This window comes from Littorina saxatilis, linkage group LG6, assembly GCF_037325665.1.
Source record: "Littorina saxatilis isolate snail1 linkage group LG6, US_GU_Lsax_2.0, whole genome shotgun sequence".
NCBI lineage: Eukaryota > Metazoa > Mollusca > Gastropoda > Littorinimorpha > Littorinidae > Littorina > Littorina saxatilis.
This window is the reverse complement of record NC_090250.1, coordinates 21828487-21855446: the sequence shown is the minus strand read 5'-3', so window position 1 is coordinate 21855446 and position 26960 is coordinate 21828487. Positions and strand designations below refer to the sequence as shown.

The following is a 26960-nucleotide window of genomic DNA, read 5'->3' as shown; positions in this document are numbered from 1 at the left end:
TTACACTTTAAACACGCACACACCTGGGAAGCGCGACACTTCTTCTTGCTAGCTTTCTACGTGAAGGAAGCGACCAGAATTGTTCAGCAATGGGATGATAAAACATATAAAGTATGAACACAAACATAAAATGACGCTGATTTCTGTTGCAGGGAGAAAGCACGGGAGTATTCCAAGTGCAACTGACGTCACTCATCAACGGCTGGGGACTGACGCAAGACGGTCGCTGCTGCTCACGTCACAACCACATCCGTAACGTCATCGCTACCGACAGAGACAACGACAACGCCATCAGCGACTACAACGACAACGACGACTTCAGCGAAGACAGCAGCAACCACGCAGAACACAGCGGCAACAAACTAGGGGACCAAGACTTTGCCTCGAGCAGTCAGGAAAACGACGAAGAGTGGGAATGTCGCGAGGAATGCAGGACGTTTTTGCGCGTGTGTCTTTCCCATCTTCAGGACCCTCTGCCAACTGGAAGGACCTTCACCTTGGCGTATATGTGCACGTTCGGGGACGCCGTGTCGCCCGTGCTCGGGGGCAACATGTTGGATCCTTTCGGGACGTGGGAGGAGAGACAGCTGAGTGAGGGCGGTGTGGACCCTGACACCGTCGTCAACATTCCCTTCACTTTCTCCTGGCCTGTTAGTTTTGTGTGTGTGTGTGTGTGCGTGTGTGTGTGTGTGTGTGTGTGTGTGTGTTGCGTGTGTGTGTGTGTGTGTGCGTGTGTGTGTGTGTTGTGTGTGTGTGCGTGCGTGCGTGCGTGTGTGTGTGTGTGTTCTTCTCTCTCTCTCTGTCTGTGTGTCTGTCTATCTGTCTCTCTCTCTCACTCTGTTTCTCTCTCTGTCTGTCTCTGTCTCTCTCTGTCTGTCTCTGTCTTTCTGTCTCTGTCTCTCTCTTTCTATCTCCGGAGAGTTTAATGTTGTTACAAATGTCATGCAAATAAGTTTGACCTACAATGGACATTGACAATTTGATGTACAATACCTCTGACTTGTATTCGTTTATTTTTTCTATGAATATGTATGTGTTGTTGAAATATGTGTTTGTGAGTGTTTTCTTTCTGACATTGTCAATTTCTGAGGTAAACTTACAGTTAGTCGTCATCCTCATCCTTCTTTTTGTCCTCTTGACTGTCATTATCATTATTATCATTGGCATTGTCGTCGTCGTCGTCATCTTCGTCGTTATCATTGTCAATGTCATCACCCACGATCATCATCATAGGTTTCGTCGTAATCGTTTTGTCGTCATCCTCGACCCCCTCCCCCTTCTTCTCCTCCTCTTCCTTTTTTACATCCCCATTCTCATCATAAATACAACTTGTAACCATTTTCTTCCTTTGTTCCATCTGTAACGGAAACAAGGACTATTCCTATACCCAATGTTGATGCGTTTTTATTGAAGTAAGCATAATGTAATGCAAGCGGCATTTAAAACCGAACAATGTTTAATACCATCGGATAATGACAAGAATTTTTAATATCAATCTTATCTAAACTGCTGGAGTTAGCGTGCTCGCCTAAACCCGTGAAATCACCCGTTGAAGTCTATTTTAAGCCTCCCCTGCACGAATGATAATTATGTTACAGGAGTCATTTGTATGTGATAAGGTTGAGTGGAAGGGGGGATAGCCCAGGAAGCGTTCAAATGAGACGCCGAGACAGAGGTTGATCTAACATGTCTTTATTAAAATACACCAGAAGGCAGTGTCTGCGGACACATGAAAAAGAAAAGAAAACAACATAAGAACATGACACAATGAAGCGCAAAGGAAATTTTCATAACGATAACAAATACTCAGCAGTTAAACTGAACTAAAAAGGACGAGGGGGGGGGAGAGAGAGAGAAAGGAGAGACAGACCTAATTCCCTAAACAAACGATCACGGATATCGAAGCGTGACAGTGAACATTGTTAGCGGGTAAATAGCGTTAGGGGCAAAACAACGAAACAGACGCTATGACGTCACTACTGACGATCAAAATGGCTAACACATAGTACTTGCACACCAAATCATCAATCACACGCTCATAACACATCATAGGCCTGATCAAACCTAGCAAATACAATAATACAAACAAGAACCAAACTCTACTTACAGTTCACTCTTCAATGCAGAACTAAACAAACGAAGTTATGGCGGGGCCGTTCAACAAATCGCCGGTCTCAAATCACTTAATCACTTGTCACCTTCGCGTCAACTGTGACGGGTCAGACTGACCGCCTCACGCTATCGGGGGACGAACGCGCGCGCATAATACGAATTAACCTATCAGCATGTAAACATTCAACCAACCACGACACAGCATCCTAAGCACAAGTACAACAAAGACATTACCCAATATTGACGGACTGTGTGATGATATCTTCTGCTATGGTCTGTTGAGACAGTGATATCAAAATCGAGACCGTAGGTCGAGATTTTGATATCAATGTCGAAACAGACCAATAGCAGAAGATATCATCACACAGTCAGTCAATGTTAGATATATTGCTAATTCTCTGGACATTTTGTATTTACTGTAAAGAAATTACAAAAGTATTTGTCTCAGTTTTGGCTGTTCCATACCCCTCCCTCTGATTATTATACTGTTCAAAAAAAGAAACGCATAGCTTGTAATATTTGGTTAATTTAGTTATATGGCTACAAGGATATCCACCAAACTGCAGAAAATGTTTATCTGGTCGTCGACCTTTCGTCCATTGCCACACGTGAGCTCTGCACGTGACGCATGCGTTATCAGTGGCTACAATGTCAAAATTGCTCATTTGGCATGACCACTCGTCATGCTTCAGTGTAATCTCGTGAAACTCGGGGAATATTGAGCTCTCACCATGTCTTCCAAAACCCATAAAAGCGGATTGTTCGCCACAAAGAAATCAGACGACAATTCAGCGACGAAAGATGGCCCGATTGAGCAGAGAAGACCGCCAAATTGCATTGGGTCGTTTACAAGCAGGCCAAAGTCAAAGTGCAATCGCCAGGCACTTCCACGTGTCCCAGAGCACCATCAGTAGACTGTGGGTCAGGTTTCAAGCCACTGGCTCCGTTGCTGACTTGCCACGAGCGGGAAGACCAAGGGCGACAACTGCTGCTCACGACCGCTTCATACGGCTCCGCCACCTCCGGAATCGTTTCCTGTCGGCCTCATCTTCTGTCCAGGCTCTCCCCGGGCCACACCGATTATCGGACCAGACCGTGCGGAACCGCCTGCATGAAGCTGGTTTGAGAGCTCGCAGACCTCACAGAGGAGCTGTCCTCACCCGCCGCCATCGCCAGAACCGAGTGCAGTGGGGCAACCAGCACCTTCGCTGGACCGTCCGGAATCACTGGAGACACGTGTGGTTCAGCGACGAGTCCTACTTCCTGCTCCAGCGACATGATGGTCGGAGGGGGGTCTACCGGAGAGTAAACGAACGTTACGCGCCCAACTGTGTGGATGAGGCACCCGTTCATGGTGGTGGAGGCGTCATGGTGTGGGGGGCGATCAATACCGCTGGAAGGAGCACCCTGGTGCACGTCCAAGGGCGCATAACTGCCCAGCGATACGTGGAGGAAATTCTGCGCCCACACGCCCTTCCTCTTCTGGCTGACCAGGATGCCATATTCCAGCAGGACAACGCTCGCCCGCACACAGCACGACTCACCACCCAGTTCCTCACCGACCACCATGTCCAGGTGCTTCCCTGGCCATCCATGTCGCCAGACATGAACCCGATAGAACACCTCTGGGATGAATTGGACAGACGTGTGCGCAGGCGAGAAGAAGCGCCGGCAAATCACCGCGATCTATTGCAGGCACTTCAGGAGGAGTGGGACACCATCCCACAGCAAGATATCCGGCATCTGATCCAGTCCATGCCCAGAAGGTGCCGGGCAGTTGTTGCTGCTCAAGGCAGTCACACCCCCTACTGACTTGACAGCCTCGGCACCCAATCGTATTGATTGACTGATTGATTTGAAGATGCAAATGAACTGTGTGTGCATTCAACTGTGTCCATACCAAATTTCAAACAAATAATCTAAATATTGGATTTTCTGTTAATTTTTTCGAAAAATAAAACAAATTTGGCAAGTAGCAACTATGCGTTTCTTTTTTTGAACAGTATATTTCTTTTTGTTCACTCTTTTCTTGTACTTTTCAGTATTTTAAAATGTCTTTCCTTTCAAAAAGTCTTTTGTCACTTGCTCAACTAAATTCTGGGATAATTACATTTTCATATATATTTGTTTGTTTTTAAATGTAGGTGTTTTTGTTTTTGAAGTGGGGAAGCAATAAAGAGGTCGTCGATATCAAAACTGATATCGACAGAAATGTCGTCGATATCACTTTTGCACTGAGCTCAGTTTTGCCCAATTGACCGATGGAAATCCACGTAACATATCATAGCAATATACGGTGATACACACATGGTCGCCTCACGGGGAATAAACGGGACAGGGATTGGCAGAGAAAAGCAAAGACAGTGGCCATGAAATCTCCACACGGCTACATGTATCTGTAATGATAAACTGCAAACGTGTGTCTTAATTATGTCTGACAGGAAGCGTACACAGTGGTCGTGGAGGCCTGGCATGATGAATCCGGCAACAGAAGTACACACGGTGAGGAAACACAAGACATTTGCTGTCTACAAAATATGCATTTATCTTTCGCATGATACCAACTTTGCTCGGGAGTACCGCCTGTGCATTAAACTCCTTAGCTAAGCGCCTTTTTTTCCCATTTAGCCGCTCATCTAATAACGAGTAATGGCGTCCGAAGATCTATGTCTGGTGTATTCGTGGAGGAAAGTGATTCGGCCAGGTGGCTGTCTGCTGATGCAGGAAATGGCGTGTTTGTTTTACTTTCCGAAATGTAATTATTCACCTACGCCTGCACGGGTACGGGTGAGTTAGGAATCTTCCAGATTATGAGCTTTGTACAAAGTGATGAGCGCGCACATCTTCACCGCTGTACTATTCAATAATATTGGATGATTATTTTATATTTTAGGTTTTAGCGATTTGCAGTTGAATATGAGGGTACAGTGTTAATCTATGACAGTGTGATTGGCAATAATCATGTTTATATTCGTGTGTGCACGTCCGTGTTAGTACGTTTGTGTGTCTAGAATGTGTCTATGAAACGTGTTTCACACACACATACACACACACACACACACACACACACACACACACAAACAAACACACACACGCACACACACACATACACACGCACACTCCACTAATTCTCACCGTGCACACACACACAAACAAACACCAGCAAACACACACACACATACACACACACACATACACACACAGACTAAAAGGGCTAAAGCCTAGATCCACACAACAATCAATCAATCAATCAATCAATGAGGCTTATATCGCGCATATTCCGTGGGTACAGTTCTAGGCGCTGTGCAGTGATGCCGTGTGAGATGAAATTTTATACGGCCAGTAGATTGCAGCCATGTCGGCGCATATTTACCTTTCACGGCCTTATTCCAAGTCACACGGGTATGGTAGACAATTATTAATTGTGCCTAAGCAATTTTGCCAGGAAAGACCCTTTTGTCAATCGTGGGATCTTTAACGTGCACACCCAATGTAGTATACACGGGGGGTGGTTCGGACACCGAAGAGAGTCTGCACACAAAGTTGACTCTGTGAAATAAATTTCCGCCGAACCTGGGATCGAACTCGCGCTGACAGCGGCCAACTGAATACAAATCCAGCGCGCTACCAACTGAGCTATATCCCCGCCCCAATGTATCACACTCAGGCACACTCACCTTCGCTGTTACTTTTCACTCCCCAGACCCCAGCCACCTCGTCGCACGCGCAGTTCAAGGAGGTCAGCTCCACCCCTCCTCCCTCTGGCAAAATCACACCACATCCACCGACCACACTGACCTCAGTTTCCGCTTCCGGGTCACGTGTGACAAGAACTACTACGGACCCGGATGTGACGTTCTATGCAGGGAAAGCGACGACCCAATCCTCGGCCACAACAGGTGTGACGTCAACGGTTCACGTGTCTGCCTGCCTGGCTGGGAAGGGGAGTCATGCGACCGAGGTAGGTGCAAACGTACTTCTCATCTTTATTGTGATTATTCTGTCAGGGGCATAGTAAGTTTCCTTTTGATTGTTCTTCTCACGCCGAGGGCGCTATGCACTGTGATGAGTCGAACTTTGTTACACCACCTTAAATTCGGTGGTGTAGCCTATCTATGTGACTCTGTCATCGTCGTCGTCGTCGTCGTCACTGTTGTTGTCAACATTATTGCCGTTGTCTTCGTCGTTATTATGGTCATTGTCATCATCAAAAGCAGCATCGTCATCATTGTTTTTGTGGTCGTTGTCGTCATCTCGCCCCCCGTTATCTTAATGCTTTTTCAGCAAATCTTCAGTTAGCACATAGATAGGTTCGGTTCTTCCCTGTCATTGTGCTCTTCTCATGATCATTCTCTTCGTCCTCCTCGTCATCTTTGTTGTCGTTATCATTTGCATCTGCGTCATCGTCATCATCGAGTCAATATCATCATCATCATCATCGTTGTCGTCGACGTATTCCTCCTCCTCCTCCTCCTCCTCATCATCATCATCATCATCATCATCATCATCATCATCATCATCATCATCATCATCATCTGCATCGTGAACAGCAACGTCGTCGTCACAGACATCGTCCTCGCAATAACTTGAATAAGCATCTATTTTGTTCCAGCTGAGTGCAGCGAGGAGTGTCGGTCAGCTCACGGGTTCTGCGAAGCACCGAACCAGTGCCGCTGTCGTCTGGGGTGGCGGGGTGCCCTCTGTTCTCAGTGCCAGACCTTCCCAGACTGTCTCCATGGTTCCTGCACGGACGCCTGGCAGTGTTTGTGTCAGCAGGGCTGGAGCGGGTCGCTGTGCAATATAGGTCAGTTTCCTTGACTTGACCAAACAACAAGAAAGGTTAATTTTTTGAACGTTTGATTCGAGACAAAACAAAACTACCAAGTGCATAATAAAAGTGTACATGAGTTTTGTCTAGAACCTAATAATTGACGATGATGATGAATATGTTTCGTTTTGTCCATAATTAAAATTAAACGTTCCATAAACTAACCCCTGTGGGTTTTTGTATTCTTGTATTTGGAACGTTAGCCGTCCATATGTTCCTGATTGTTGCTTGGTTTAGAGACACCGTCGGAAGAGCCTAAAGTATTTGTGTAGTGCAGTCCCACCGAATGTCCGTTCCGTCAGGTGGAAATCCAAGGGCAATCTTACTGTGCGGCTCTGAGAACAGTGTGTGCAATTCTGAATGACGACCACTATAAAGGACAGTCGGTCAAATCTTGTTTGCATCTGTCACCGCTTACCTTCCGAGCCTGCAGCAGTGGGCAGCGAACAAGACTTACATGGCGAACTCTTGTATCGGCAGTATGAGTGACTTTTGTGAAAGAGAGAAAAAATTACGAGGGGGGGGGGGGGTCTTTATATTCTCAGGAAAAGAAGAGCCCGGGCGCAGAGTGAGAGAGACAGAGAGACAGAGAGAGAGAGAGAGAGAGAGACAGACAGACAGACAGAAACAGACAGACAGACAGAAACAGACAGACAGACAGACAGAAACAGACAGACAGAAACAGAGACAGGCGGAGCGAGCGAGCGAGGAAGCAAGCAGATATCTGAGATATGACCTTTGGGGGAAAACAAATGACTAGATGAACTGTATCGCCAGAAGTGCTACGTCATCTGTTGCAATCAGCCAAGGCGTTTTTCCTGCCATTCGTGCTTCTGCGCGTCACGATAAAATGATTACAACAGGAATATTCTTTACACTTCTGCAGCAGAACGTAGATAATGCTTAGTAAAGAAGTGTTTGATGTTATTATTCAATCACCGTACACGATACAGCTGGTCGTCAAAGAACGCGGTTTGTTCAAAGGAGTTTCTGTGTACCAGCCTGGGCTATTCACTTGTTTGCTGGTGTGTTTATTTGCTGTCTGGCTTTCTTCTTTGCTTGTTTGGTTGTTCGTTTCTTTTTATGTTCTTTCGCTTTTTTTGGTCAGTTTCTGATTTTTATGTTTACCAGGCCTGAGTGGGCTATGAAGCAATTTGAGTTTGACCAAATCCAGATCTTTTATCATTGCAATCGCCTCTCTCTCTCTCTCTCTCTCTCTCTCTGTGACTTTCTAGTTCGCTCTCTCTCTCTCTCTCTCTCTCTCTCTCTCTCTCTCTCTGACTTTCTAGTTCGCTCTCTCTCTCTCTCTCTCTCTCTCTGACTTTCTAGTTCTCTCTCTCTCTCTCTCTCTGTTTCTCCTTTCTCTGTCTGTCTGTCTCCCCGCATTTATCTCTCTTTCTCTCCCTCCCTCTCTCTCTCGCTCTCTCTAACACACACACACACACACACACACACACACACACACACACACACACACACACACACACACACACACAAAGTTATATCACTATTAATTTAGATCAGGACCTCCCTCAATGTATCGTCTTTGCTCGTGCTACAAGCGCATAAAGAACGAGTCGATTTCAGGTGGGTTTTTTCTCCTCTTTTTGTCAATGTGTTTTCCTGACTTTCGAGTGGGGAAAATGGACAGTATTCCTGTAACTCTACGTCTCCCATTCATTCTTATCAATCAAAGATTGGCTCTAGGACTGTTAAAAAGGTCTTTTTTCAAAGAACTTTTCAGATCGATTCAAATCCCCGTAGCTTATTGAGATGGATGGAAGCCAACCGGTCGCTGTTGTATCGCTTTGAAACATTTTAAAATCAATTGTACATGAAGATGTTTTTTCCACGCACAATTAGCGAACGCCTATGATATTGTAAAAATGCTCAAATCGTATCACGCCTAAACTGCTCGCAAGTTTTCTAGAATGACATTCAGTTTGTTTTTGTGTTTTTTCGGGTTTGTGTGTGTGTGTGTGTGTGTGTGTGTGTGTGTGTGTGTGTGTGTGTATGTGTGTGTGTGACGCGTACATGGGCCTCGTCTTAAATCTTTGTGGTTTGTGTGATTTTTGTGTGTTCTTTTTCAGATAACTACTACTGTGAAAGATACCAACCGTGTGAGAACGGCGCAACGTGTTCGTATGACGCCATCAACAACTACACGTGTTCCTGTCCCCGAGGATACGGGGGAGACAACTGTCAGCATTCCATCTGTTACAATGGTTACTGTCTCAACAATGGCGTTTGCATGGTAAGCTCACGTGATTAACCTCACGCGTACACCAATGATACTTTGAAAGTTTCAAAAATGAGGTCAAGAAGGAAGAAGTGATGTAAGGCTGTGGATGGAGGTGGAGGTTCAAAGCCGTTGCTACCTAAGTAAGAGTTTGCTGATATTAATTTTCTTGATGGGAATCACCCGGACCCGGTCAGTTAAATTGAACCACGAATAGTCTGTTGGTCAGGTGTTCATAAACACACACAAATAGTCTCAGGATTAATTCTTTTGGGTTTTATCTCTAATTCTCTCAAGCCACTGAACTGATTGTAATGGAGAAAAAACTACTTAGGCGCTTGATATTTGGTACGTGCCCTGAGTGCCGGCCGGGTGGTCGTACGCCATGCAAAAGCCAAGCAGATCTGACATTGTGAGCCCAAGTGTTTTACAGGGAAAGAACTTGCCTCAATATATACCTTGGTTTGGCTTTCACCAAAATGATGGTCATCCCATAGACACTCTCTGCCCTCAGATGCAGGGAGCAGAGCGCCTGTGTCGCTGCAGACGAGGCCATGAAGGCGCACGATGTCAGCATGCAGAAGTGAGTTGCGGCCCCTCGTCGTGTCGTAATAACGGCACATGCACACGCCAGAGACGTCACTTCCGGTGCCTGTGCAGACCCGGATTTACTGGCACGTGGTGCGAGGAGGAGATCAATGAGTGTGATTCTGACCCTTGTAAACATGGTGCGTATTTCTATTTAGTTTTTTTGTTGGTCTGTCTCTGTGGCTTGTTGGCTGGCTTGTTGATTAGCTTAGTGCGTCGCTGTTTTGTTTTTATATTTAGTCAAGTTTTGACTAAATATTTTAACATCGAGGGGGAATCGAAACGAGGGTCGTGGTGTATGTGCGTGTGTGTGTGTGTCTGTCTGTCTGTGTGTGTGTATGTGTAGAGCGATTCAGACTAAACTACTGGACCGATCTTTATGAAATTTGACATGAGAGTTCCTGGGTATGAAATCCCCGAACGTTTTTTTCATTTTTTTGATAAATGTCTTTGATGACGTCATATCCGGCTTTTCGTGAAAGTTGAGGCGGCACTGTCACGCCCTCATTTTTCAACCAAATTGGTTGAAATTTTGGTCAAGTAATCTTCGACGAAGCCCGGACTTCGGTATTGCATTTCAGCTTGGTGGCTTAAAAATTAATTAATGACTTTGGTCATTAAAAATCTGAAAATTGTAAAAAAAAAATAAAAATTTATAAAACGATCCAAATTTACGTTTATCTTATTCTCCATCATTTGCTGATTCCAAAAACATATAAATATGTTATATTCGGATTAAAAACAAGCTCTGAAAATTAAATATATAAAAATTATTATCAAAATTAAATTGTCGAAATCAATTTAAAAACACTTTCATCTTATTCCTTGTCGGTTCCTGATTCCAAAAACATATAGATATGATATGTTTGGATTAAAAACACGCTCAGAAAGTTAAAACAAAGAGAGGTACAGAAAAGCGTGCTATCCTTCTTAGCGCAACTACTACCCCGCTCTTCTTGTCAATTTCACTGCCTTTGCCATGAGCGGTGGACTGACGATGCTACGAGTATACGGTCTTGCTGAAAAATGGCATTGCGTTCAGTTTCATTCTGAGTTCGACAGCTACTTGACTAAATATTGTATTTTCGCCTTACGCGACTTGTTTTAATGTTGTTTTCTTTGAGAGGCGGGGGCATGTGTGTGTGTGTGTACCAGTGTGTGCAGGGCCGGACTACCGGGGGGTTATGGGGGTTGCGCAACCCCCCCCCCCCTAGCCTAAACATGTACCTTACTTATTTAATTTTTTTTTTATTATTGCTTATTTTATGCCGTTTTATGCAAGGAGCGACCATTTTCTTATCTCAGAATATGACCTACCCGTCAGCTTCAGGGGGCGAAGCCCCCTGACCCCCACAACGAGGGGGGGGGGGGTGGGTTCTAGGGTTTTCGGACCCCCCCCCCCCCCACCAGCCAAAAAATAAAAATATTGAATGAGGTATGCATTTCTTTATTTTACATTGAGTTTCAATTTTGGGGGTATTAATCAGTGACAAAATCTGCTGCCTGAAACTGGTAATGATCATCCTCAGAATGCACCAGATTGCACCATTTTGCATCCTTTTTTTCAAAATTTTCCGGGGGGGCATGCCCCCGGACCCCCCTAGCAAGCTAGGCGCTTCGCGCCGTCGGCTCGGCGCTTCGCGCCTTCACACCCATATCTTCAAAATATACTTTTGAAAAAAACTAGTCATAAAATGAACTGATCCGCCCCTGCCGCCAGGGGGGACATCCCCCTGGGCCACCACTGGCAACCCCCCCCCTCCTCTTCGCCTAGTCCGGCCCTGGTGTGTCTTAGGAAAGGGGTCTGAACGCTTCTGCCTTTTGCCTTGACTTTTAGTTGCTGCTTGACAGGCTTGATGAATGTTCTCGTTCAGTGTTGGCGGGTTATCTTTGTGTGCATGAATTGAATATATCGCACATTCACGTATGTGCTTTCCTTTTCGCTGTTTGTTTTATTCCATGTATATCAGTTTCATATTTTGGTGTTTCCGTGACTTTATTCGTCTACTGTAAACATTATTGGCTTCCCCGCATCCATGCTCTTTCTCCCTCTCTCTCTCTGTCTCTCACTCTCTCTCTCTCTCTCTCTCTCTCTGTCTCTCACTCTCTCTTTGCACACTATTACATCCACTGACTCTCAGTCTCTGGTCTTCCATTAATCAACAGTTTAAATAACACTTCACCACAACGGACACTATCAAAACGTTCTTCAGAAGTTTTTGCTCAGATTTAGTAGTCAGGAAAGTGCGCCTTTTCACTTCTTGCTGCGATTATATCCTTCATCATCTTCTCATCTCTCTTCCCCCTTCAGACAAACGTTGTCAGTACCTAGCCAAATGTTGCCACGGCCTTTCGACAACCGCTGCTAAATGTTATATGAAGTCTTATATCGCGCGCGTATCTCCAGACTCGGACTCAAGGCGCAGGGATCTATTTATGCCGTGTGAGATGGAATTTTTTACACAATACATCACGCATTCACATCGACCAGCAGATCGCAGCCATTTCGGCGCATATCCTACTTTTCACGGCCTATTATTCCAAGTCACACGGGTATTTTGGTGGACATTTTTTATCTATGCCTATTCAATTTTGCCAGGAAAGACCCTTTTGTCAATCGTGGGATCTTTAACGTGCACACCCCAATGTAGTGTACACGAAGGGACCTCGGTTTGTCGTCTCATCCGAAAGACTAGCACTTGAACCCACCACCTAGGTTAGGAAAGGGGGGAGAAAATTGCTAACGCCCTGACCCAGGGTCGAACTCGCAACCTCTCGCTTCCGAGCGCAAGTGCGTTACCACTCGGCCACCCAGTCAATGTGTGGAATATATTCATGTAAGGGCTTAAAGCCACACTTTTTCTCGTTTAAATACATGTAGTTCGGTTCACAGTCTGGGATCTGGTCAGCCTTTTACATGCGATTAGACCACCCCTCCACTTGGACACGTACCAAAAGTTGACTGCTTCGTTTGGTAATTTACAGTCCTAACATAAAAAGCAACACTTGTAAGGTTTACAAAATTAATTCATTATAAAGCTCTCACTTATACTCGGTCTGTTGATTATTGGTGGGATGGTCTTATTCCATGCAATTAAAACTTCATGGTGAGCCGAACCGTGTTTTCAAGGGAAGGAGTGTGCCTATAGATACAAGATGACTTTTGAAGAGTAGAGGTTCTTGGTATTTGGAAGGGATATACCAATGTATGTGTGTGTGGGAGGGGGGTGTATTTGTGTGTGTAAATGTGTGAGTTTATTTGCCACGCAGAAGACAGATTTATAGTGATATGGTGTCGGCGTGTATGAAGTGATGTTTATAAAAACAAGTTTTTGTACGAAATAAAATCTTATCGTTGGAAGTTTTTGTTTTTGTTCTTTGAAGAATGATCAATGATTCCATATATTACACTTCACGAGTTAGGAGCTATGCTGATGAATACCTTATTGGCAAAATGGCTTGCGCTGTCAGCGTACCTTGCAATGTGTGGAGTAACATGAAGGGCGCCACTTAAGGCGTCACCATACCTCTGCGGCTGCAACACTTAGCGTCTGGAAAGCCAGCCAACTATCTGACACTAACGGAATGTAAGACATCCTTATGATTCGTATTAGAAGTAAGGTGGATTTTTTTCTCCCAAATAAATTTTGTAAGAGTGTGTGAAGTTTTCACTGCTGAGATTAAGTGCCCGGTACAAACTTATACTGCAGACCTTGATTTGATTTGTTTTAAATTTTGTTTATACATGTATTCAAGTTCTGACTAAATGTTTTTAGACTGGGGATCAAGACGAGGGTGATGGTGTGTGTATTTGTGTGTATGTGTGTGTGCATGTGTGTGTGTGTTCAAATATTTGGACACATCCCCCTTCCCCCACCTCCCCCTACCGCAAAAAACCCAACTGATTGGTCCCTGTGCTAAGTAAAAACAAATTGCTTATTTAATTTCGCAGTTTAATATTTTTCTTGTTAGAAAATTTGATTCAGAAAAAAAGTACCACTGAGCATGGCTAACAGCCAGGCTGTACATAGATTTTGGGTCAGCGTCGAAATGCAAGGACGCTCTTTTTCTATGTAAACGCCTGGACTGATGTGATTTACAGGATTCATCTTCAGCAATCAGCAATCCAAAAACAAATTGACTGCTAACGTTCCAACATTCAGAATAAGAAACAAGGTTATTGGAACGTTTTATTTTGGACAAAACGGGCGGAGATGTAGCTCAGTCGGTAGTGCGCTGGATTTGTATCCAGTTGGCCGCTGTCAGCGTGAGTTCGTCCCCACGTTCGGCGAGAGATTTATTTCTCAGAGTCAACTTTGTGTGCAGACTCTCCTCGGTGTCCGAACACCCCCGTGTGTACACGCAAGCACAAGACCAAGTGCGCACGAAAAAGATCCTGTAATCCATGTCAGAGTTCGGTGGGTTATAGAAACACGAAAACACCCAGCATATGCTTCCTCCGAAAACGGCGTATGGCTGCCTAAATGGCGGGGTAAAAAACGGTCATACACGTAAAATTCCACTCGTGCAAAAAAACACGAGTGTACGTGGGAGTTTCGGCCCACGAACGAAGAAGAAGAAGAAGAAGAAGGACAAAACAAAACGTTACATTTACAATACACTGGGTCGACGTACTGTAAATACAACGTTTTGTGTTGTCATAGATTAAACGTTCCAATAACGTTCCATTCTTGTTTTATTTTTATCTTTTACAGCTTCGCCAGGCCAGGTGTTTTAATAACCGCCGCTTTATTTCATCTTTACCAGAGTTTCAACCCTTCCGTCAGTGCTACTGACACAGTCGGTTGTGGTCCTAGCGATCGCGTAACAATGCTTTTACGCTTTATGAGGGCGGTGCCCATCTCCTCTCCCTTACTGCCTTCACGTTTTTCCCTCCCTGGGCCAGGTACCCGTTCCATTACTTTCTTGTGTGCGCAAAATCCAATAAGAACTGCAAGCGCTTTACGAGCGGGGAAAATGCAATAAATACAACACCCAGACACATTAAAAAAAAAAATCAAACAAAATCAAAGAAATACGCATGATATTCACACAGGTACCAAGTGGACTATAGAGCAGTACATAATGGCAATGTTGTCGAGTTTAAACCGACAATTTTTCCAGTTTAAAAGAATGTATGGCGTATCGTAGCTACGATGAGTGTAAGTTAGTTAGAAAAATAGACGAAATCGTTTCATAACGCTGTTTGCCCTCCGTTCACAGTGTTCCTTTTCACACACACACACACACACAGACAAAAACAGACACACAGACAGACACACAGACAGACACACAGACAGACACACAGACAGACACAGACAGACACAGACACACACACACACAGACAAAAACAGACACACACAAAGACAGACACACAAAGACAGACACACACACACACACACACACACAGACAAAAACAGACACACAGACACACACAAAGACAGACACAGACAGACACAGACAGACACAGACACACACACACACAGACAAAAACAGACACACACAAAGACAGACACACAAAGACAGACACACACAGACACACAGACACACAGACAATCCCACTGAGCACAGAAAGCAGCCTGACTGTTGTTGTTTGGTGTCTAAGTTGAGGGAAGGGGTTATCCCATGTAAAGGCCTTGAGAGATCTGGGATTTAGTTTGACTCGAATCATGTGCACGGGAAGGACTCTAATTCCATCTTTACGTCACGCCGGGAACGGATGTTTAATCTTTATTTCACGCCACCGCACTCATGACTGATGCGTGACTTCATCTTTATTTCTCGCTCTGACAGGTTTGCTGGGCGCTTATTCCGGACGTCGTCCGATATAACACATATTGCATGGGCAATAAGGTAATCACTATACGTCAACTATTAAGATGCTTTTGCTGCATTCACCATTCGGCATCAAGAGCCCTCTAATTTCCTTGGCAAATTTCAAAATAATAAACTGCGAAATTAAGATTGAGCACTGCTGTGTGTGTGTTTAGTTTTTAGGCGTATGTGTAATTTTATTTTTTATTTTGTTTGCATGTGCATGTGTGAGTGTGTCTGTGTGGCGCTCGAAGTAAACAAGAAGCTGGGATTGCGTTTAACGGTGATATTTGCTATTTGACTGGTTGAAATCAGAAAATACTGGACAACGTTCACAAGTAAGCTTACTAGCCATTGCATGTGTGATGGCAGAGGTGTCCCGCGAATGCCAAACAAAATAAAGAGGCAGCGTGGCCAAGACTGGAAACTAACACACATACGCACTCACATTTATAAGCAAACTCGCACACACACACGTACACACACGCACCCACACACGCTCTACCTCCCCCTCTCTCTCTCTATTTTTTTCAGTCTGACTGACGAACAAATATACTCAGGCATGAGAATGCCAAAAAAGAAAAAACTCTGAAAATAGGCCGAGGTCCAGGGGTCGCCTGGGCCCCGGCGGGGTACAGAGCCCCGTTGGGGGGAACAGGGGGGGTCGAAGCCCCCCGGAAGGAAAATGAATTTTAGCATTTTAGACCAATATTTTGATAGTTCTCGTGTAAGCAAATAATGGATAGAGAGACAATAGTATATATATATAATTTAATGTACCTTTTTTTTCGCTGAAACGTAATTTCCTTTTCGCGGAAATCCGCGATTTCACGGACAATTCCCATGCCTGAATACTGCACCACATCGTGTTGAAAGATGGAGATGACAAGGTTAACGGATTTCACTCCCTTTGTTGCTTTACCCCCAGTCCCTTCCGCTCAGGCCCAATTACTCCGCCAAGCGATGATTGATGCATCTTTATTACAGCGGGGAGGGGGGTTATAAGGGGGGGGGGGGGGGACTTAACTGGACAACATTGTCGCCAAAATCGCTTCTATCAAAAGCAGCAGCTCCACCATAATAATCAAGAAGTAGACACAAATCGAATTTGGTTGGTTTCTACTACTGTACATCGCTTTTACTTTGAAAATACGTTGTAAATACGCAAAGACTGCTTGAATAAAACTGAAAGGGAAAATTTGAATAGCTATACACTTTCCAAAACACCCCCCCCCCCCCCTTCTTTTTTTTTTCTTCTCTGGAAGGAGTTGCAAGCCAATAACCAGCTAAAGGTCGTTAACCCTTTCCAACTCATAACTTCAGTGCAAGGTCAGAAGTTCTCTACTTTTCCCACAGACCGACCTTTACTTATAACATCTACTACGATGGTCGGATGACTCACCCCCGGGAATCGATTCTTGGGGACGAATACATCATCTTTGCTCATCTGCAAAAGTGTCCACCGATCGCCTACTTCTGACTCATCTGGCCCCCCGCGGGTTAGGGGGAAGAATTTACCCGATGCTCCCCAGCATGTCGTTAGAGGCGACTAACGGATTCTGTTTCTCCTTTTACCCTTGTTAAGTGTTTCTTGTATAGAATATAGTCAATGTTTGTAAAGATTTTAGTCAAGCAGTATGTAAGAAATGTTAAGTCCTTTGTACTGGAAACTTGCATTCTCCCAGTAAAGTCATATATTGTACTACGTTGCAAGCCCCTGGAGCAAATTTTTGATTAGTGCTTTTGTGAACAAGAAACAATTAACAAGTGGCTCTATCCCACCCCCCCCCCCCCCTTTCCCCGTCGCGATATATATAACCTTCGTGGTTGAAAACGACGTTAAACACCAAATAAAGAAAGAAATGACTCATCTGGTCTTGTGTGTGTGTGTTTGTGTGTGTGTTTCGATCAGCTAGTTCTGACTCATTTTTTGCCTACTACTTTCGTGTCTTGTTCAGTCCCGTGCGTATTCGCGCGCGCACAGGACTGTGTGTGTGTGTGTGTGTGTGTGTGTGTGTGTGTGTGTGTGTGTGTGTTTTTTTGTTTTCATGCGTCTGTGTCCTTGTATCTTTGAGTGTATGTGAATGTGGATATATTTTTCGAACCTTTCATTCGGAGAAGGTATGGGTAGCGGTTAAAGAATCTTCAGTGTGTGACTACTCGGCGTTCGCAGCTTTGAATGACTTGACAAAATAATTGCTTTGCGAATATTGTATTGACAAAAATCCTAAGCAAATAGACTGCCAAACCCCAAACCCAAGACTCAATTCACGGGTTCTTCACGGAATATTGATGAACGTGTAAATCAAACGAAAAACAAATAATAAACGAATGTGTTTATATAGTAGATAGTGTCGTTACAATTCGTCCAATAAGATGATTTCAAAGCTTCTTATTTCCCCTCATTAAACAGAGCTGCTTCCGTAGGAAGTGTGACCTGACATCGCTGCCAATCTTTACGCAAGATTCTACATATCACATCTGTACTGCAATTTTTTTTTATTCTGAGGTCACACTATGCTTTAAAGCAGGCAGCGACAGCGGAAGCCATTATCTCGACGGTACGTATTCCAATGCAGATGCGAATCCTGCCTCTCGCACAAACCAGTCACTCTGTTACGCAAAACAGTCAATCCAATGTAAAACACCGACATTACATACTAATTATCGAAGGAAACAACAACCATTGTCAAAAGAAATGCCAATACCTGTGACTGATTGCTGATTTAATCTCAGATGGTGTAAACATGTTACCGTTAAAATAGTGGAAATTTTCCGATCTCTGCTTTTAACCAAATCCAGTTTACTTTCTCTCAGTTGCTTGTTTTTTTTTTCTTTTTTCACAATCCAACGGTTTATTGATGTAAGAGTGAGTGCCAGGAGATTCACCTACGGCGTTTGAGTCGAAGTGAATAATATCCCCAAACAACCGGTTCCTATGTGTTGTTTTTAAAGATACTAGGAAAAGCTTAGCTGCCCCGGTTCGCTCATGAATGTACGAAACAAAACACCACGCAGTTTTCATCGTGAATCAAGACGTATTTACCCAAAATGCTTTTATGTAAAATAAGAAATAAATAGAGAAAGTTTGTTTATCGTTGTTTTAAGCGATGGGCTGATAGTGTTGAATTTGGAAAAGCTCCACTGATGCGTTACATTCGTGCATTTCCGAAAATAACTAACCATTCAGTTTTCATCGTGAATGAACGCATTTAAACTAACCACATTTTTTTTAAAGGAGAAGTAGATAGAGATGTTTTGCTTTGCGTGAGGTAGAGTATTGGCTTTGAATGAGTATACCAGAGAGAGTGTTGGCTTCTAATTCAGTGGCTGTCATGAAAGATAGCAGAGGTTGCTCACTCCTTGAGAGTAATTCATTACTTTTGACTGGTCTGCTTTTCTAGAGCGTGTCGTTTTTGACACTTTAAAAGGTTTGCAAAGACAAACTAGGATTCAGCTTTTCTTTCTATCAGAGAAATGTTTTCTTGGAGTGATAGAACTGGACTTATAGCTTCTTTGAATGAGGTATTTTTCTTCTTATGAGGCGTTGCTGATAGTATAAAGACAACATCAACCATGTCGCAAACCACTGCTGCGTGCTTAGGAACAATCTAGCAATTAAGAATATAAACAGTGATTTTGTTTTTACTTGTCGAAAAAGTCTTGTCAATCTAAATAATCAGCTGCAAGGATTGGCGTGTATCTTTCCCAGCATTTTCAAATTGTACCGAATGAGATAATACATGTACTAGTCAGAACTACTCCTTTGTTACAGTCTATTAGCTCTTCACTTTTTGTTCATGGTTGCATGCACATGTGAGTGCATGACACGCGCTCTAAGATATGAAAGGCTGTGTGTGCATGTTTTCCATTAAGATCAGAGTGGCTCTGAGACGTGACTATGAACAACAAGACAGCTTCATTCGAGCGCTCTTTTTTGGGACAAATTTCCCGGCTTCATACAGGACCGCGCCTACATTTAGAATCCTTTTGAGAAAGAAATTACAAGTTGAAGTTTTCGAGTAATTACTTATTTCAAGAGAGATTTTTGGTCTGCAACTGTTGCAACCATGAACTTTTCTTGTATTCCAAAATCCTTCACCTAATCATTTTTAATACCAATATCCAGGACTTTGTCTCTTCAAAAGAAGGATCTTTGAAAAACGTATGAGTAGTTTTATGGACGAAACTGTTCCTGCAGGTGTGAGTTTTTTGTTTTTTTTTAATGAACGGAGAATGTTCAATGTGAGAGAAACGATGTTTATCAAAAGAATTCACGCAGCTCGCCAACTGCTTAATTCGGCTTTGAATCCCTTTTCAACATCACACTTATAAATAGTTTTAAAAAATAAATGAAATAATCAAATGATGTAGTGGAATGCTGAGTTGTAGAAGCTTGAACAGGTAACCTCAGGCGAGAAAAAAAAAGCTCAAAGAAAAACGGATATTAGTTGATTGCTATGTCATGTCATTCGGCTCGTTATTCACCCCTTAAAACATCGCCCTTCCTGGGCAACTTTATCAACGCTTTTTGCCCGTCAGAAAAAATTGAAGAGCATTGGGTAATTGCGTGCGTAAACTGTTATGTTTCTGTGAGATCTTAAGTCGGTAGTGATAGTGGACTGGAGGTGAGGTTACGAAATAATTGATGTTTTGCTGGCAAGACGACCGTGGAGGTCTGATTACTGCCGCCAGATGAATATGTCTCTCACGTTTCCCTGCTTGGGACCTGTGATGGATTGAGTATGAAAGTCGTTCGTTCATTAAAATGCTTTTTATTCTCCCAGGGGCAAGTAGACTGGTTCTGTTGTCTATATCTTGAGAGCGCTTACGTCCCTTTGTATAGTAAGATTGCTGTTTGGTATACACCTTGAGACACTTGACCCCCTAGGTTTTTTTAAAAATAGATATTGACTTGACTTGTCTACAACTTCGACAACAAATCTTGGCAAAGCTGGTTGCATTCAGCAAAGGCTTCGTGGTAAGGTAAATCGCCCCAGAAGCAAGACCTTTTAAGGGCCGCTTTTTAACTGGTGAAACCGCTTCTTGGACTGGTGATAAATAATCAAAATAAATTAGCCCAGGAGCAGCATATGCATGTTCTTGCCAGCATGTAGCAACATTAAGTTTATTAGATTCATAAACTTAACCCTCTAGAAAGAGTTTGAAATGAGGCATTGAGTAGGCTCATCTTTTGTGTATTTTATTTTCACTATTGCATGTGCATCTTTCTTTGATAGTCAGTTACTCTTTGGACGATCGAATACCACTGATTGTTTTCTGTCTGTACCATGTGCAGGAGGCGTGTGTCGGGACCGCGTCAACGGATACCACTGCGAGTGCACCCAGGGGCACGCTGGCCGAAACTGTGACCTCGCCCTTGACCCCTGTCTCGGCTACAAGTGCTTCAATCACGGCAAGTGCATCACGTTGGGCGCAGGCTACACCCCGAGCTGTGTGTGTCGTCCAGAGTTCTCCGGACAGCGCTGCGAGGTGCCCATTGACCCCTGCGTCGGCATCGCCTGTCTCCACGGCGGAACTTGCCTCCGAACCGCACCTACATTCCACTGCGCATGCGCACACGGTTACACCGGAAGCGTGTGTCAGATCCCGCCGCCGAGCCTGGTGTGTCGCAAGCAGCCGTGTCTGAACGGGGGGACGTGTCGGAAGACGAGACACGGGGAGGTGATGTGCGCATGCGCGCTAGGGTTCGGGGGAGCCCTGTGCGAGAGCAGGGAAGGGACCACGGTGTCTCTGGACTGGGTGTCTGCCACTGACGAGAACACGGTAGAGAGTGACGAAGTGGCTGGGGTTACTGAAGCGGTGGGTGGGGAAGAGAAAGTGGAGGATTCAGGGGGTGGACCTGGAGAGCTCCCGAGAAACTTTCAAGCTCCAAACTCTTCTTCTCAGATTGTGTGCAGTAAACTTGTTTTTCTGTCTTTGATCTTGACTGTGTTGCAAAGTGTAGTAAACTGCTTTCAGTTGATTTATTTCTGCCCAGAGGTGCAGTCCTGAAGACGGTTCGGTTTTTTTGTTGTTTTTTTTTAATTATTCGCACAACTGAAACTACGCCAGTCTTCTAGTTGTGGTAGTAAAAGAACAGAATCCTGCTAATTTTTCCGGTAGTCAAGCTCGAAACAGGAAACTTGTTTCTTCTGAAGCTCTGACGAATAATTGAGAAAATCCATGGCACGTTCTTCTGGAGTCGAACGCACGTGCTCTCGTTCAACCAATGACAACGAGGTGTTTATAGGTGTGTCCTATCGCTTCTTGTGTCGACAGGCCCGCTTGCTAAGCAGTGAAACCAGAGGAAGGTGTGTGGGGCTGATGCTAACTCTAGTCACACTGACTCCGCAGATCAGTAGAACACGAACGGAATCTGGGGCGGATTTCATGGCCAGCAACGCAGTCGGTCAACTGCAGTTAAACGGGTGAAATGCAGTGGTTATCTGACGAAATCGGATTTCATGAAAAGGATTTCAATCAGCCGAATGAGTTTCGATTTTCAGCTTGGATTGTAGCTTTAATTTGGTTGAACCTCACAGATCCTGATGTTTGAGCTTCGGTGAGGTTTTGACAATGTGTACTGTTATATTAAAGGCACAGTAAGCCTCCCTTAAACCATCACAGAGCTCCCCGAGCGTCTACATACAGTACAAGCATACTTCCATTTGAACGCTCACCGAACAGGAACATCCTGGCTGCTTTCTGTCGAGCGTGAGAAATTTTCAAATAATTTATTTTCGTGGACTTGCTCCTCTGCAACAATGGCGCCTCGTTTTGGTGCTGGACGGCTGTTATTTCTTTCTTTATTTGGTGTTTAACGTCGTTTTCAACCGTTCAAGGTTATACAGTGGACGCCGCTTAATAAAACCGCGGTTAATAGAGCCAGCCGCTTATAAAAGCCGATTTCAGACGGTCCGGATTTATCACTATATCTTATGTATTAGAAAAAGCCGGTTAATAAAACCAACCCGCCGCTTATTAAAGCCAGTTTTCTCAGAGAAATCACGTAGTTTGTGACTAAAACTCACATTATCTTGTTCTGATGTGGAAGACGACCAACAAACAAACACTCATAAAATCGTTCTTCTCTGACGAGTAATGGTTCGTGACGGTGACAGTGAAATTATTGATGTACCGAAGTGATCAAAGTACACGTACATGTACATAATTAAAACAAAAGTTCAACATCCTTCGTGAAGTTTTGTTTAGATTCAAACAAGTGTAAATGACGAAAAAGTGACTGAGTGACGTAAACAAAAGAGATTTTTTTTCTTTCGAAAATGACGTATTCCTGGACCGCCGGTTAATAAATCCGCCGCTTATTAAAGCCATTTTTCGTCGGTCCAGAAGTGGTTTTATTAAGCGGCGACCACTGTATCGCGACGGGGAAAGGGGGGGGGGGGATGGGATAGAGCCACTTGTTAATTATTTCTTGTTCACAAAAGCACTAATAAAAAAATTGCTCCAGGGGCTTGCAACGTAGTACAATATATGACCTTACTGGGAGAATGCAAGTTTCCAGTACAAAGGACTTAACATTTCTTACATACTGCTTGACTAAAATCTTTACAAACATTGACTATATTCTATACAAGAAACACTTAACAAGGGTAAAAGGAGAAACAGAATCCGTTAGTCGCCTCTTACGACATGCTGGGGAGCATCGGGTAAATTCTTCCCCCTAACCCGCGGGGGGTGACGACGGCTGTTATGAATATTCAATACCGGAAATCACGCCCGGACAGTAAGCCTCCCGTAAACCATCACAGATACTGTCAGGCTTTTACACACAGTACAAACACCCTTCCATTTGAACGCTCACCAAACGGGAACATCCTAAGTGCCCTACGTAAAGAGCGAGCAATTTTTAAAGAATTAATTTTGCAGATTGTCTCGAACACTTTTTGGATCCATCCTGAACTCAGGTCAAAAAAGAGTTACTTCCCTTCGGGTCTCATTCTGTCGATGTAAACTGGCGATAGCCGTGGATCGATGATTATCAGAATGTTTTTGGACCGTGGTGCGTTTTTGCGCTAGACCTAACTTTTAAAATCTAAATAATAAATTGACAGCTTGTTACACAAAACATTCTTTAATCATAAAAGAATTCTTTTTTCATCAAGACAAGATCAGTACAATTCGAAGTTGTGAAAGTTTGAAAAAAGAAAAGCCCGGAAGCAGGGTCACTCAAGGGTCGTAGCAGACGACGGTTTATGCATATCGCCGTTCCTCTCAACAGTCAAAAGCCATCGCTAGAGTTCTTGTGAACCACAGCCGTTCGTTTTGTGCATAAAAACGTGCTATTGTAGATAAGCTCACATCGAGTCGCATTCAAATGACTAACTGACGACTACATTGTGAAAAAGGGAAACTGGATCACACGGGTTCACGATGGCTCAGGGGTAAGAGAAACCACACAAAAATAAATTCTTTGAAAATTGTTCGCTCTTTACGGAGGGCACCTAGGATGTTCTCAATCGGTGAGTGTTTAAATGAAAGGGTGTTTGTACTGTGTGTAAAAGCCTGACCGTGTATGTGATGGTTTACGGGAGGCTTACTGTGCCTTTAACAACCGAGCGAGTTGGACATAAAGGCCCACTCAGCCCCTTGAAAACAGTTCGGCTCACCATCTCAGATCTGACCAGGCGTGGGAACATACCATCCCTCCACTGGGACACAAGCCAACACTCAACACCCTGGCTGCTTCCTGGAAAGAGTTTGAACTTTTTATTGATTTCTTTATTTCTTTCTTTATTTGGTGTTTAACGTCGTTTTCAACCACGAAGGTTATATCGCGACGGGATAGAGCCACGGGATAGAGCCACTTGTCAATTGTTTCTTGTTCACAAAAGCACTAATCAAAAATTTGCTCCAGGGGCTTGCAACGTAGTACAATGTATTACCTTACTGGGAGAATGCAAGTTTCCAGTACAAAGGACTTAACATTTCTTACATACTGCTTGACTAAAATCTTTACAAAAATTGACTATAATTATTCTATACAAGAAACACTTAACAAGGATAAAAGGAGAAACAGAATCCGTTAGTCGCCTCTTACGACATGCTGGGGAGCATCGGGTAAATTCTTTCTCGTCCCAACCAATATGAGACTCCCCCTAACCCGCGGGGGGTGGGCGTGTGATCAAGTGGAAGGATGGTCTAACCAACTGTAAAAGCCTGACCAGATCTGATATATATGTCGTGCCGGATTGTGGTAATTGCCAAATTCGTGAAATCGGCAGCCAGTTGCCGAAATAGTGAAGAGATTGTCAAAAGCTGAGGAATTTACTAGATTTTAACTTATCTAGTCAACTTGATTGCTTATGAGGGTATTTAATGTGTTTCCTGGGGTCAACTAATGTGTTTTGGTGTAGTTAAACGGCTAAATGTTACAGCCGAAGTGTTTTTGGGGGTTTTCAAGGTGCTGTCTGAATTCTAACTTGCATCTTCTCTGAGTTGTTCAAAGTGATGGCTATGTCAACCAAATTGTTCTCTGGGGTGTTCAAAATATTGTCTAAGTCAACTTTCATTTTATTTGGGATATAAGTTCAAGAATTCTACAGTAGAAATTTTCTCTTCACAATTTCGGCAATATTCTGCCGATTTCACGAAATCAGCTGCCGATTTCACGAATTCGGCAATTTCCACAATCCGGCACGACATATATAGTGATCCGAACTGTTTTCACGAGAAGGAGTGTGCGTTTAACGAACGCTAATTTGTTTTATTACCTCAAGCAATGGAAGTTATGTTTGTGTGTCAGTGTTGTTTAAGTGATGTCTTTACAAAGTGATTGCTGACTGGATGTACAACAAAGATAAAGTGTATACACAACAGCAGCTGCTACTTATATGGTTACTTATTTACCCAGAGAATTCGACTCGCTTTGATAGATGTTTTAGAGTAATAGCTGTATTTGTAAACTAGAATTCGACGTTTTACTCAAAGCAGCATTTAAGCTGTGGTTGTTCTTCTCTTATAGATATGCATATTCGCTTTCTGCATAGAAATCATGACGCTGATCTCTATCCAGTGTGTGTGTGTGTGTGTGTGTGTGTGTGTGTGTGTGTGTGTGTGTGTGTGTGTGTGTGTGTGTAAGTGTGTGTGTGTAGTGTGTGTGTGTGTGTGTGTGTGTGTGTGTGCGTGCGTGTGTGTGTATATGCTGCAGTGTGTCTGTGCTAAAGCTCCGCGAAGTATACTTCGCGTAGTCGACTTGGCTCAGTTAAGGACAGATTCATATATCAGTATGAAGGTTCGTTGCTATGAGAAGAAAAAAACAGGACAACAATATGATATGATTGTTCTCTTACGCATTTGGTAGCAGTGTGGCTGCCTATCAATTCTTTCTCTCGCTCTCTCTCTCTTTCACCAGTGAATAGGTTTGTTGTTCATTTGTTTAGACTGGTCCTGTATCATAGCGCAAGATAGCTTGGCACATCCTCTGTCGAGAGTGCGGCATTGATGGCATGGATAGTATACAGACCAAATCATTTTTCATGTGTCACTGGGTAGACCTGGATTTCACCGAGGGTCTTCGAGGGTGCAAACACTCATATGGAAACGGTCGTGGGGTTGTTAGAACGAGGACAAACGTTTAAGTTCTTGTCGATTATTCTTTAGGACCTTACATCAATCAAGGGTGACAAAGGCCTTTGACTGGAGTCACGTGCACTTTTGTGTGTGTGTGTGTGTGTGTGTGTGTGTGTTCAGGGGGGTGAACTAACATTCTTAAATAAAAGAAACATTGATCACTTTTAGTACAGATAATATTGTCTTGTAGATAAGTGCAGTTCAAGTGATCGCTCAGGCCTCAGTCACCTGTTCATTACATTAATTATACTCGTGTTAGAATATGGCTTGTTTTTGAAGCAGATTTCCCGATTGCTAGTTGCGTATTTCATTTTTTTTTCACAAGAAATACTCCCTCCGCGGTCGCACCCTCCTCCAGCCATCCACCACTAATACCCCCAGAAAGTACCTTGACCCCACCCTACTTCCTCCGCCTACACACACACGCGCGCGTGTATGGAGTGGAGGATATCTCGGAGTCAATGACACAAGGCTGCGAATGAACAATCTAATCCCTGTCCAGCACACATCATTCATACAACCTCTTGACATACTTTACTTGTAAATCTAGAATCCAATCATTCATTCGTTCTGTACAGTCCCACAGTAACCTTTGCCGCATATTTCGCTCATCGTCGTGACTGCTTGCTGTCGACAGCGTCAAGGACTCTGGCGAAAGACGAGCGAGTTTATCCCAGCAGCAATACCTTGTTCTTTACCTGCGGTCTCCCTTTAAAGATGCAGTCTTTCCCGTGTCAACGATTGGGCCCACCATCTCAGATCTGCTTAGGATTCTAGACGGGA

The 26960-nt window shown here is 43.8% G+C and overlaps 1 protein-coding gene across 1 annotated transcript in view; it reads left to right on the top strand.

The window, feature by feature from the left end:
• LOC138968759 (delta-like protein B) overlaps window positions 1–22959 on the top strand; it is a 50948-nt gene extending 27989 nt beyond the window's left edge. Inside the window, exons 2-8 of the mRNA XM_070341403.1 lie at window positions 153–650; window positions 4554–4614; window positions 5816–6073; window positions 6725–6916; window positions 9031–9204; window positions 9704–9907; window positions 20881–22959. Of these exons, the coding sequence (XP_070197504.1) occupies window positions 153–650; window positions 4554–4614; window positions 5816–6073; window positions 6725–6916; window positions 9031–9204; window positions 9704–9907; window positions 20881–21596 (2103 nt within the window). The 3' untranslated portion in view covers window positions 21597–22959. The remainder of the gene's footprint in view (window positions 1–152; window positions 651–4553; window positions 4615–5815; window positions 6074–6724; window positions 6917–9030; window positions 9205–9703; window positions 9908–20880) is intronic.
• Window positions 22960–26960: the final 4001 nt, after the last annotated feature.